The sequence below is a fragment of the Cebus imitator genome, unplaced genomic scaffold, assembly GCF_001604975.1.
Source record: "Cebus imitator isolate Cc_AM_T3 unplaced genomic scaffold, Cebus_imitator-1.0 Scaffold11, whole genome shotgun sequence".
In the NCBI taxonomy this organism is placed as follows: Eukaryota; Metazoa; Chordata; class Mammalia; order Primates; family Cebidae; genus Cebus; species Cebus imitator.
In genome coordinates this window covers 10,051,749-10,065,340 of record NW_016107326.1, presented here as the reverse complement: position 1 = coordinate 10,065,340, position 13,592 = coordinate 10,051,749, and the positions used below count along the sequence as shown (strand labels likewise).

General features: G+C 53.4%; 1 protein-coding gene across 1 annotated transcript; it reads right to left on the bottom strand.

Moving 5' to 3' along the window:
- Positions 1–2,989: 2,989 nt before the first annotated feature.
- Positions 2,990–10,407, bottom strand: PPIF (peptidylprolyl isomerase F). Its single transcript, XM_017496915.2, has 6 exons — positions 10,100–10,407; positions 8,533–8,563; positions 7,879–7,967; positions 6,070–6,166; positions 5,271–5,346; positions 2,990–3,996 (listed from the first exon to the last, which is right to left on the bottom strand). The coding sequence occupies exons 1-6, from the start codon at positions 10,292–10,294 to the stop codon at positions 3,861–3,863; spliced, it is 624 nt and encodes a 207-aa protein (XP_017352404.1). The 5' UTR covers positions 10,295–10,407; the 3' UTR covers positions 2,990–3,860.
- Positions 10,408–13,592: the final 3,185 nt, after the last annotated feature.

Below are 13,592 nucleotides of genomic sequence, written 5' to 3'. Positions count from 1 at the left end.
CCTCTAATCACTGCTTTAGCTGCATCCCAGAAGGTCTGGTATGCTTGATTTTTTCATTCATGTCAAGTATTTTTTTTATTTCCCTTCTGATTTTTTTCTCTGACTCATTGCTTATCCAGGAATGTATTGTTTAATTGTTGATGTCTACTTATTTATGGGTTCCCTCAAATTTTCCCTGCAATTGACTTTTAATTTCATTCCATTGTGCTTAGAAAACATGCTTCACATTATTCCTATACTTTAAGTGTATAGAGGTTTGTTTATAGTTTAGCCAGATGACCTGCCCTAGACAAAGTTCCACGCGTGCTTGAGAAGAAGGTACCCTTTGTTGTTGTTAGGCAGAGGGTTCTATTGATGTCTGTTACATCTGGATCATTTATAGTTTTGTTCTAGTCCTCTGTTTCCCTGTTAATCTTCTGTCTAGTTGTTCTAAGTCATTATTGAAGTCTCCAACTATTATTGTTAAATTGTTATTTCTCCTTTTATTTCTGTCAGGTTTTGCTCTGGGTGTTTTGGTATTTTTTTACTGGTTGCCTTTCTGGTGAGCTCAAGAAAAGTTAGGATTTTATAGTTTATTGAGCTTCTTCTTCACTGTTAGGAAAGGACTGACGGTCTTTGCAGCTAAGCAAATGCAGAAACCTATACCAGCTATTACTGTGAAAGAATTGTAGGCAATGCTCACTCTCTATATTATGTAATTATGCAACATTTGAATCTTTACAAGTGTGTTTTGGTTTTATGAATAGAAAAAAAGACAAAATGTGTAAGAGAAACAGAATCAATAGAAGATATATGTGTGAGCATGTGTATGTATTTATACCATATACATAAGATATATATGATATAAAAATATAAGGAATTGGCTCATGTGATCATAGGGGCTGAGAAGATCCCAAGATCTGCAGTTGGCGGGCTGGAGACCCAGGAGAGCTGATGGTGTAAGTCCAGTCTGAGCCTGAAGGCCTGAGAACCAGAAGAGCTGATGTAGGTTCAAGTCTGAAGGCTGGCAGGCTTAAGACACTGATGGAGCCAACATTTCAGTTTGAGTCCAATGTTCCATTTCAGGACAGTCAGGCAGGAGGAGTTCTCTCTTAGCCTTTTGTTCTATTCAGGTCTTCAGTTAATTGGATGAGGTCCACCCATACTAGGGAAGATTGCCTGCTTTACTCAGTCTAACTATGCAAATATTAATCTCAAACAGAAACACCCTTACAGACACACCCAGAATAGTGTCTAACCCAATGTGTAAGCACCTTGTGACCCAGTTAGATTGACACATAAGGCCTGGCGTGGTGGCTTACACCTATAATCCCAACATTTTGGGAGGCTGAAGCTGGGGGACCACTTGAGGCCAGGAGTTTGAGACAGGCATGGGAAATATAGCAAGACCCCCATCTCTTAAAAAATAAATTAGCCAGGCATGGTGGCACGTGCCTGTAGTCCCAGCTACTCAGGGTGCTGAGGTGGGTGGACTGCTTGAGCCTAGGAGTTCAAGGTTACAGTGAGCTATGATTATGCCACTGCACTCCAGCATGGGTTACAGAGTGGGACCCTGTCTCCAAAAAAAATGACCCATAAAACTTAATTATCACAATATGATACAATAGCAATAATGTTAGCAGCATAATTCCAGACAGCCTCTGCAGGCTGAGTGATCTGGGAGGCAGAGTAGAATCAAGACTTTCTCTCTCTGCCATGTTCTGGGGAATATTGGTCACAGAGCTGACTTCTGGCCTCTGCAATCCACTCACTGAGAAATGCTCTCCATCTGAGGCCCACCCAAGGCAGCCTCTCCTCCTGGATGGCAAAAGGAGAGCTGGCACCTCTACCCCTCAAGGAGCTTCTTCCTTCACAGGTTCCTGCATAGGGCAAAGCAGGGGAAGCAACTTTTTTCTTTTCACCCAGACTGGAGTGCAGTGGCATGATCACGGCTCACTGCAGCCTTGACCTCCCAGGCTCAGGTGATTCTCCTGCCTCAGCCTCCCGAGTAGCTGGGATTACAGGCGCCTGCCACCACACCCGGCTAATTATATGCATTTTTTGTAGCAATGAGGTCTCACTATGTTGCCCAGGCTTGTCCTGAACTCCTGGGCTCCAGCGATCTGCTCACCTCAGCCTCCCAAAGTGCTGGGATTACAGGCATGAGCCACCTGCCTGGCTGGCCACTTTTACCAGCACTATAGAGGTGCACCCCTGCCCACTGTCCCCCACAGAGTTTGAGTAGAATAGGATATGCCCCACCCAGTCATCCAAGAGCTGTCAGTCAGACTCCTTAAGTGAGGCTTCTTTTCTAAGTGGAGAGTGTCACTCTGGAGTCCCAGAAAGTCCATTTCTACAAATGACCCAATCCCAGCCACCATGACCTCAGAGTGACTCCATCAACCTGAGACCACACGTAACCTCGCTCAGGGAACCCCAGTGAGAAATAATTCTATTAGACACCCCCAAAAGAGCTCAGATTTCCTCTGAGAACTGCCTGCCTGACCAACCACTCAGCTGCCTCAGGAAGCTTATGACCATGGCCAAAGGTGAAGGGGGATCAGGCATGTCACATGGTGAAAGCAGGTGCAAGAGGTGGGTAGGGGGAGGTGCCACACTTTTAAATGGCCAGATCTTACAAGAACTCGCTATCAAGAAAATAGCACCAAGCCATGAGAGACCCATCCCCATGATCCAAACACCTCTCGCCAGGCCCCACCTCCAGCACTGGGGATTACATGAGATTCAGGCTTCAACATGAGATTTGGCTGGGGACAAATATTCCACCTGTGCAGCACCAAGGGGAGGCTGGGATGCAGGGTGGAGCCAGTGTTCACGGCATAGGCTGTGGATGCTAAGGTCGCTTGTCAGAGTCTCATCTCTAAGGCAGGGCCAGCACAATGACATGAAACCAGCCACATGAACGTCCTGAGCACGGCACCTGCCACAGCGTGCTCAGTAAAGCTCAGCTCCAAGCTACAGACACCTCTTCCGAAACCAGGTACCAGTCTTTCATAGAAAATAGGATTTATTTTCACATTTAAGGTGAACACAAATACATGGTCTAGAAATGTTTTGTGTACATCATCAGAAGACTGAATTGTTTTAACACACAGAAAAATCAAAGCCTACCAGGAAATGCTTCCCTCCAGAGCACAGGAGCCTGCAGTCCACTCCTGTTAGCAACGCAGGAATTCACATTGTCTAGGCACAGCTCAAGTGAGGTTTGTTCCCAGGTTCAACTGCTCCTACCGCCATGGGCCCCCCTCAAAAATGACAGCAGCAAACCAACAGGCTTCACAGTAACCGGGAGGAAGAACCTCAGCTGGAGGAACCTTCACAAAAGCCCTGAGTTATGTTTCAAAAGCTAAGCTCTGGGGTCTGTGGCCCGTGCCACCAACTCAGGTCGCACCACAGCATGGGGAAGTTAGTGTTGCAGCTTCACTTCAAGTCAGTCTTGTTAATTAAATTATCCCAATTAGGAAGACAACATTAAACAGGTATTAGAGCCCTTTGGCAAAACTGACTGTCCCCCTTGGCCAAGGAAAAGACCTTCACTTGGATGCTAACCCATCACCACCACCGTGTCCAAGGCACAGGTGATCTGGGCTGGGCAATCACAGGCAATGCTTGACAAGGGGTGGGTGGCATCACGTAAACAAGGATGCCTAGAAATGAGGTCGTGAGGAAGGGTAGGCATTAGGAAGAAGTGTGATGGGTCCTGGCCGAGGTCCGACACCCCTGAGCAGCCGTCCTCAGTCACACGGCGACGGTGCAGTGAGCACAGGCAGTGTTTCGGGCACCGTGGCTGAGAGTCTGAGGTGGCTTCCTGGGAGCATGGACATTTGCAGCTGCCACCGTCCCAGGACCCTGGCCACAGGTTAGCTCAGCTGGCCACAGTCTGTGATGACAATCTTCTTGGATGTCTTCCCACTCTTAGAGCCGAAAGATTCTATTTTCTTCACAACGTCCATACCCTCTTTGACATGACCGAATACAACATGCTTGCCATCCAACCTGTGAGGACGGGTGAGCCGGGGGGCAACAGTGTGGTGCAGTGTCATCCAATGCCATGGAATTAGTTACCAAAAATAGCAATTCTGAAAGGAATCCCCACTGAATAGCTAGATCCACCCCCAAAGCTTGATAAAGCCTTGCTGAGTGCCCCAAATACACCCTAGAGGAGGACACATTCTGCCACTCATGTGACCTTGCCTCAGGCCATGTAGCCTGAATCCTGATAATCCCATCTATCAAAAGTGGAGTATTCTTGTTCCTCACAGGGAGGTAACAGGATGCTGAAATGCTCTGAAGAAAGAAGTCTGTACAAATAAAACCACATTAATGGTCATGAATGATGAGGCAAGAGGCCAAGGGAGCGAGGGTGGTGAAACTACAGGAGTCCTGGGCAGCCCTTGGCTCCAGAGAGTCCAAGAATGTAAAAGGCGGCTCAGTCCAGCTCCAGTGAAGCTGGAGTGCTTCCAGCCAAGAGCAGAACTGCAGGATCCACTGGGGTCCCATGACAGAGCCCAGAGCAGGAGCCAGCAAGGACGTGCCCAGCCCTGCCGGCCACATCTCTCAGGTTGGAGGCTGGAGACTCTAGTGTCCGCCCCACCTAGGTCTCCCTGAAATCCTCGGAAATGGGCTTTACCAAGTCAGCTCCCAGCCAGCTCATCCCCAGGTGCTCCAGGGCTAGGACATTTGGGACTCTGGGCAGAAAAATGTATCCCTTAAAGGAAAATGTACCAGGAAAGAGACATCCCTAAAATCCATGAGCATTGAAAAAGGGGCCCTGTGGCTATCTGCAGGCCCATGATAATACAGGGGCTTCATACACATCTGCTGATATCCAAATGTCTGGCTCAATATCAGCAGCATTGCCAAGGCTCAGCCCACGGTCAAGGTAAGCCTGGGAAACTCTAGGTTAAAACCACACAAGTGAGCTTCTACTCAGTCCCTCCAGAGACCTCAAAATGTATTTTGCAACATTTCCCAAATGTGTCTGGTAGAGAAACCCTTTCGTGTATGCGTGTGAGCAGAACACACTGAGAAAATTCCAGATGACAGCAACAATGGGCAGCCGAACCATGACAGAGGAGAAAGATGAACCCTGATTCTCCCTGGATCCTTCCACTAACTTCCTCTTTCTCATACAAACACCCAGCCAGGGAGAGAGCAATTGACCCAGAGCAGATAGTCTGGCTGTAAACTGCCTGCCCCTCAAAGTGCACGAACCCTGCTCCAGTGCAAGGTTGCCCGCATTCCCCGAGGGCCTGGGGCAGGGAACTCACCAGTCTGTCTTTATGGTGCAGATGAAGAACTGGGAGCCATTGGTGTTAGGACCAGCGTTAGCCATGGACAGGACACCTGCAAAAACAAGCAGGGTTGAGCCACACTGCCCCCGGAGGCACCTGCCTGGGAGGGCATTTGAAAGGGCAGACGGTACACATCACACCAGGGACATTTCAGTCTGCAGATCCTGGGACCCAGAAGAGGAGAACCAGGGCCCAATATCAGCCCCCCACAGTGTGTCTGCCTTTGCTGCCCGCTAGGTCTCCGTAGGGTGGCCTGAGAGACAGGGCCTTGTGGAAACCCTCGGTGGTAGGGCTGGGGTGGGACCCAGGGCAGGACACCCGGCCTTGACCTCTAGACTTCTCCACATTCTACCTTGGGTCTCATAGGTGACACGATGCTGCCACAATAACCACCCTGGCTTCCAAATAATTTGCTTTTAGTCTAAGCAAGATTTTAAAGAATCTTCAAAGGACCATTCTGCAACAATTCTAAGTGACCTAGATTTTCAACCCGAAACTCAGAGGACAAACAGGGAAGTGGCCAGGGCCTCCATTCTGCTTAAAGGTTCTCCTGCAAGGTTCCTAAAGGAAATCCTGCTTTTTAAACTGAGAGACCAGAAAACTCTAGGGGAACTCAACAAGCCAGAAATGCTGAGATGGCCTGCAGTGCTGCAGGAAGGAAGGAGCCTCATCAGATACTGGGCAGTGACTGCATGTGGCCTCCCAGGGCCTGCTGGGGCTTCCAGGCCAGGTGGGAGCTGCAGGGACCCTCACCCTAGAGGCAGCCCCCACTCACCCGGCCCCACGTGCTTCAGTGTGAAGTTCTCATCAGGAAAGCGGCTTCCATAGATGGACTTTCCACCTGTGCCGTTGTGGTTGGTGAAGTCTCCTGCCTGTGAGCACACAGAACCTTCTAAATGGCTGCCATGGAGCAGGCTGGGGCCACAGCCCCGGCCCCGGCAGCAGCTCCCAGCCCACCCAAGCCCACCCAGTTGGCACCCCTCAGATGAAGGGGTCAATAAGAGCTAATGAAATAAGAGCTAATAATAAGAATGAAATAAGAGCTAATAATAAGGAAAATAAGCAAAAAACAAGGCAAAACTTAAATATCTTTTGTCACAGTAACTAGCTTTGTTTCCAAATGACTTACTTTTTGACTGAGCAAATTTTTAGGTAATCTTCAAATGACTTAATGTCCATTCTGAGATAATTCTTAATGACCCTGAATTTAACCCACTCCCCTTGAAGGGCAACAGGGAAGTGACCAGAAGACCACCCCCACCCGGCCCCCGGTTCCCGAATCTAGTCTGTGGGAGCACCAGCAGCTGATCCAGACCAGCTCCCCATGCCTAGTCCCTTCACTGTCCCCACACTGCCCCTTACCCAGCCCAGCAGCTTCCCTGTCCCTTGCAGACCCAGAACAGAGGCTGCCCAGGGCTGGCATCCTTCCTCAGCCTCAGCTAAGGCGGGTGTAGCCCAAGCCAAACTTGCATGGGGCACCCAGGGCCAGAAGAGCCCGGTAGCAGCCCCAATGCCTAGCGACGCCCAGCCCAGGCCATGGCTGGCTGCTATTTTCCTGAGATGGGATCCTTGGGTGAGAGAGGGGACCTGACCAGCCCAGATGAAGCATCCATAAGTATCCATCAGGTGCTCCCAGACACGGATGACTCAAGAGCCTGGCCTGGCCTCCCAGTGCCACCGCCTTGTACCAAGGAGCCCTTCAGCTCTGGAGTTCCCAGCCTGGCTCAGGAATTCTGTCTCAGCTCCCGCTTTGCCGTCAGCCTCAGAGCTGGGCCAGGCCTGCCCTCCCTGCATTCACCCCGGATTCAGGCTTCACTGCACACCAGAGGTCCAGCCCCAACCATGACAGCCATCTGGTCAGGTGGAGGAAACAGGAAGAGAATTCCAGGCGGAAGGGTCTTCAAAGAGGTCACGATAGCCATGCCCCTGCCCCCAGGCTCTGCCTGCCCAGGAAACCCAATCCCTCATCCTAAAGGTCTACGATAATACAGGACCACCCCCAACACCACCTGAGTCCTGACCCCCAGGACGTTCTTGCTGCCAACACCTAGCCCCAAACCTCTGACACAGCAATACCAATGCTTGTGAAAACCAAGCATGACACATGACTGAAAAACACATTCACTTCCCAAGAATAATGCCTTTCTCTCGGAAGGGACACTCCAAGTCCTGGCATGTGTGTTCCTGCCCAGGACCCGTCTTCTTCCTCCACCTCCTCCTCTTCTCTCCCTCTCTTATCTCCCACACCAGTGCTCGGGGCATGCAGGGGACAAGGTCAGAGACCACTGGAATATGCGTGCTCCTCAAAGCCTTCAGGGCCACCCCCAGGCACATCCATCCCCCAGCCCAGCTCTCTCTTCATAGGCTCTACCTCCCAGCGTCCTGGCCTGGAATGGCGGCGGATTGGAGCTGGGCCTCTGTGTGCGGTGAAGCCTGGATCCAGGGCGAATACAGGGAGGGTAGCCTGGCCTAAAGAGCGACTGTAGCTGCCTGGCTCAGCACCTTCCTCATACCAGGCATCTTCACACACCCACAAGGCAGCTCCTGCTCTCATGCCCTCTTATAGAAGAAGAAACCACCTTACCTGGCACATGAAGGAGGGGATCACCCTGTGGAAGGTGGAGCCTTTGTAGCCGAAGCCCTTCTCACCAGTGCACAAGGCTCTGAAGTTCTCTGAGAGTGGAAGGGAGACACAGGTCAACAGGGCCAGGCCCCAATTCCAGGGTCATACCTGTTCCAGCCCAAATCCCTGCTACACCCCCAGCAGTGAACAAGGGGATAAAGACCCTGGCCCACCTCTGGGGTTGGCTCTGCCCAACTCGCTATATAACTGAACAAGTCAAAGTCACTCCCTTTCCCTAACCTCAGTGCCTGAGCACTGTGACAAGAGTATAGTTTATGGCTGCACAAGCAGCAGTGGAGCAGGGACTCAAGGGCTGATTGTGCATCACCCTGCCTCATCGGGTACCAGGAGGGGGGAAGTTTCCGGGAAATGTATTACACATGCCTTTCACCAGCTCTGAGGCTCCCAGCTACTACGAAAGAGGAGGGCAGAGCCAACAATGAGGCCCACATGGGGACATAAGGGCTGCCCCAGGACACCCAGTGTCTGAGCCACACATGGAGCTTCCATCCATCAGGGGTCTCTGAGCCCCGACTCTTCTCACCACTCTACCCAACTTGCCCTGCCTGGCCCCCTTCCTTCTAGACCCATCTCAAGGCCCAGGCCCTGTCTTACCAGCTGTCTTTGGGACGACATCTGCCTTCAGCTGTGGGAAGAGAAGAGGGACAAAAGAGGATGGTCATTGGAGAGGCAGGAGAAGGTGGGTATCTCTCAGCACCCACCGCAGCTGCCAAGAGGCTGAGGTGGAAGCCTGTGGCCATTCCATTTCTGTTACTGTCAACTCCCGTGGGAGGCAGCCCTATCATTTCTGTGAGCCATTTCCTGAACCCAGCGCTGGAGGACGTGGCCTTGGTTCCCTAATCTGTCAGAAGAGATGACAATGCTATCTTGGCCTACTTCTGGGAACACAGCTGGCAGTGCTCCCACACTGGGCCCAAAACATCAGAAACTCGGGGGCAACAGAGTGGGTCCAAGGTAGGACCCGGTCCAGCTCCTCGGTTTGGGGATGGTAAACTGAGGCCCAGGGAAAGGAAGTGCTCCCACAGCACAAAACATCAGAAACTCGGGGGCAACAGAGTGGGTCCAAGGTAGGACCCGGTCCAGCTCCTCGGTTTGGGGATGGTAAACTGAGGCCCAGGGAAAGGAAGTGCTCCCACAGCACAAAACATCAGAAACTCAGGGGCAACAAGGGGGGTCTTAGGTAGAAGCCAGTTCAGCTCCTCAGTTGGGGGATGGGAAACTGAGGCACAGGGAGGGGCATGAAGGTGTGGGGAGGGAAGGCTGAAGCCCCATCCCAGCCAGCCTCTAGCCTCAAAGCAGCAAGAGCCACCCTTGAACCAAATGGAAGCAGGAAGGGTGTCCTTATTTTCCAGAAGTAACTGAGACTCAACAAGAAATATCAAGGGCTCCCTCGGAAACGGGCCAGTCAACACGAACTGTCCCCTGCTGTCAATGTGGGGCCGGCCCGAAGCCTCCACTAAGGCTTCCCCTCTAAAGTTACCCTGGTGACTGTTTCTTATTTTGCTTTAGAACGGGCCCAAAGAGTCAGGGCAGGTGCTGAGTGTGGCCCCCAAGGACGGTGGCAGGGTTTGAGGCTCGGGGGCACCCTGTGTAAGTGTGTCCCGAGTTGCAGGAGGGGCATTCTGGGGTCCACCAGGTGGCCGAGGCCTGAGGCCTGCTGGGCCTGCATTACTGCTGGAAACACCTCTAGTTTCATATCCCAGCCCTCCAGTATAAGCCTGACCGGGTGGCGGGGCCAGGGTCAGGGCGTGCTCCACGTTGTGCAAGAGCTGCCACGTGTGTGCCCGCTGAGCCACAACGCTCACCCCAAGACCCCCGACACCCACCTCGGAGCTTCAGGTCTAGGCTGAGCCCCTGAAGGCTCCTGGAGCCCCTCACTTTTCCCGGGGCCGGCGCGGGGGTGCTGGGCCCTCCCGTCTGCGATCCGACCTTGAGCTTTCTTCTCCACACCTTCCCTCCCTGTCTCCTCCGCTCCAGTGCTGCGAGGGAGGCCGGAAGAGACCAATCTGACGCCCCTTCTCAGAAACAGGGAAAATGAGGCCCAGAACCCGGCAAGGGGGGATCCAAGGTCACCCAGCACGCCCGGCACCGCGCCGCCCGGGGCCCAGGGCTCTCCCGGGCCGGTGCCCCGCGCCCACGCCGGCCCTGCGAGCGGTCTCACCTCCAACACCACGCGGCCGAGGGGCTGCCCGTCGGCGCCCACGTCTAGGTACACGAGCGGGTTCCCGGGGGAGGAGGAAGAGGACGTGTCGCCGGCGCCCTTGCTGCAAGCCCGGGCCGCGGGGAGGCGCAGCGGCACAGAGCGCGGGACGGAGAGCAGGCCGAGCCGGCGGGAACCGCAGCGCAGCGCCAGCATCGTGGGCGCGGATCCGGTGGGACACCAGCGGGGAGCACACAGAACTCGGAAACGAAGGTCGCGCACGACCAGAAGGCCGAGTCCCGGGCAGCCGCTCGCCGCCGCCTTTATTGGCCTGACTAGGTTCGCGGCCCCGCCCCAGTCCCGCCTCCTCCGGGCCTGTCCGTGGGCGACCCCTGCCGGTCGCGGCGGGCAGCGCAGTCAGCCGGTGGGGCCGCGAGGCGTGAATTGCTTTGGAACACTCCCGCCTCCAGGCCGGGAGAACCCAGAGCACGGACTCCAACCTGCAAAAGGATGCTAGTTCCATGTTTATGAAGGTACCAGCAGATGTTTTTAAAAAGGAAAAAATGCTAAAACATAATTAGCTCCCAAATATGAGCATCTACATGCTGCAATTTGAATATAATAACAAAAGTCTTCCTTTGAGCCCTTTATAGGTAAGGCTCAGGCCAAATAGCTTCCCTGCCGCCCTAGGTCCTGCAGTCGGAGAGGGTTAGAGAAAGGTGAGAGGCGGGATTAGTGAGCCAGAGGCGCAGGGGGCAGGAGGTAAGCTGAGACCTCCCATGATGCCCGGCAGCCTGCTTGTCCCGGCCTGGGCCTGTCTCTAGCTGTTTCTAGGGACCAGATCCGCTTCCAGCAAGACTGAAAACGCAGCCTGGGCCTGCCATGCTTATGCCAGGCCCCCAGCCCTCCCCAGGACTGGGTCTGACTCCCTCCTCCTAGGACTCACGCTGACAGCTCCCCCCCAACCCCACGGCTCTGCCAGATGCAAATTCAGACCGCCGCCTGCCCTCTCCCATCAGCATGCACCCTGGGAGGGGACTCAGTGGGGAGATCCACAGCAGGAGCATTTAAACCCCACGTGCCCAGAGTGGGCTTCCCAGCAGCCAGAGCCACCCTGATTGCGAGGTGGTGGGAAGCCTGCAATAAATGGACACCAGGCAGGGACCTGAGAGAGCATCGGGCCCAACACTTGTACTGTGCCCAGGGGAAGCTGAGGCCTGGACACAGGAGGGCACTGGCTAGGGCTAGGGAGCCCTGGAGCCCTGCTGCCAGCTCGCACAGTGTTCCCAGGCCTCTCTGGGCCTCAGTTTCCCATCTGGAAGGTGTGATCACGCTCCTCACCCTGCCTTTTCCCCAGGTCTATTCTTAGGATAAAATGAACTAGAGAGAGATGGATTTGTCAACTAAGTACTGTGCCTGTGGGCATCTGTGATGGACAGAGTCTGGACTATCTTTCTCAGGGTTTGAGATTCAGAGAGCAGTGGCCTCGGAGGCCTGAGTGGCCAGAGAAAGGGGTGGGGCTGAGCCTTGGAGGCAGGTGGGCTTGAGCAGGGACTAGCTCTGGACTGACCTGCCCCAGATCCTGAACTGGCTCATAGGAACCGGTAGGGCAGCAAAATGCTAGCCAAGCTAATTCATGAGGTCAGAGCAGTGTCCTAGTTTCATGAGACTGCTAGCTTGGCCTCTGGAAGTTTGGCAGTTTGGCTAGCTTGGCTTCTGGAAGTTCATATTCCCCTTCTCTGCTTCCCGGCCTAGGAGGGGCCTAGGCACCCAGTGAAGCCCAGGTGGGATGCATTCCAGGTCCCAGCCCAGAATGGGGCCTCACTCTGCTCTAGGGAGCAGCCCCTCCTTTCTTGTGACTGTGCCCTGAGGTGAGCAGACCTGAAGTGGGGAGCCTGCCTGAGCCCTCAGCACATGTCCCAGACCCTCCTCTACCAGTGCATCCTGTGGATTTGAGAGCGGAGGAGAGGAATCACCCCATGTGCTTTGCCATGAGGTTTCCATAAGGCCCCAGGCTTCCCTGCGGCCAGTTCCAGGCCGCGAGCTTACAGGGCCTTCAGCCACAGCAGGCAGCTCAGCATGCCCTGTTGTTTCTCAAGCTTGTTCCTGGGGGAACTCAGTTTATGCTCCATCCTGGTGAAGCATGAGCAGCCCTACCCCAGGGGAGTGCCGCCTTCATTCACTTGACCATTTCAGTTCTCAGAGTCCTTTCCCAGCCGTGAACTCATCTGGCTGAGAGGCAGCTCCGTTTTGCAAATGGGGAAGCCAGCCCCCAAGAAACGGGGAGTGAATTGCCCAAGACCAGGCTGTTGAAGCTGGGACCAGTGTGTCTGACTTCACGATCAGGGTTATTGCATGTCAAACCCTTCTCACTCTCACCATGACGATGGTCCTTGGGACAGGGTAGGGAGGCAAGAGAGATAAGCCTGGGCAAACGACACAGTAAGACAGAAACCGCAGGGTTAGCCGGGGGGCTGTGGTGCTCAGGGACTAGGGAGGTGGTTTAGGTGGCTTTAATAGTGCACATGAGCTGAAAGGCCTGTGGGGACCCCATCTCAGAGGACTCTGACGGCCCAGCTGAGGTCGGACATTGCTGGATAGCACTGGGGAGCCATCAGTAGTGCAAAGACTCCCTGCTTAGGACTTGGAACTGGGAACCAGCTTCTTTCACTCATGTTACTCCTTCCACACTCTTTGGAAAATCAGACATCATCACTACCTCCTGTCTGAGCTAGAGAAAAGTCCACCTTCCCCAAAGGCTCAGCTATGATGTCATCCCTTCCTGTGTCATTCTCAGTGGCATTAGGAGGAGGGACAGTCCATAGGCTAAGCCAGGAGCTGAACACATGCCCAGCTCTTGAGGGCTCCGGGCCCAGGTGACATCAGGCAGGTGTTAGCACTCACCTGGCTCTGAGGCTATGTATAGACTGTGTCATCGTCAGAAACAGCAGTGTTTCTCCCCACTCAGCTCATGCGGTGTTTTATCCTGGGTGCTGATGGGTTTTGTCACCTAGGAATCCTGTAACACCACCTCTAGGCCTCACAAACCCAAAAAACAAGAAGTTTGTGCTAAGCTCAGAATCTCAATCAGGGGTTGCAAACTCAGATGCCTGCAGGGAGCAGGCAGGTGATACACATGAGTGTTGAAAGCTGGTAAGGACATAGTGAGGGAGGTGGCTCTGTACCCAAATAGCTAATGGATGTCTCAGGTAAAGAGGCAGCTGCTGCCCAGGCCAGCCAGTTGTTGTCTACGGGACTATGGGTCCGCACAGCCACCCAGGTTTTCTCATCTTTCAATAAAAACTGAAGACTTTAAGTTTTACAAAACCTAGTTTTCAAATTTTGAAAATTAATTTTAAAATAAAATTAAACACTGAATGAGCTGTAAACAACATATCCGAACTAGATGAGGACTCTGGGCCGGTAGTTTAGAAGCTCTGATTTCCACCGTACAGGTGAGAGGACTGAAGCTCAGAGATGGATGGACAGTGGCCCAAGGGCACACAGCCGGGCA

What these genes read in the sequence shown, in the direction of transcription:
- PPIF (XM_017496915.2), bottom strand. Translation starts at nt 10,294, where the DNA reads ATGCTGGCGCTGCGCTGCGGTTCCCGCCGGCTCGGCCTGCTCTCCGTC. An exon ending in TGTCGTCCCAAAGACAGCTG is followed by an intron (nt 7,968 to 8,532) that starts GTAAGACAGGGC and finishes TTCCACTCTCAG; the next exon opens with AGAACTTCAGAGCCTTGTGC. An exon ending in ACTGAAGCACGTGGGGCCGG is followed by an intron (nt 5,347 to 6,069) that starts GTGAGTGGGGGC and finishes TTGTTTTTGCAG; the next exon opens with GTGTCCTGTCCATGGCTAAC.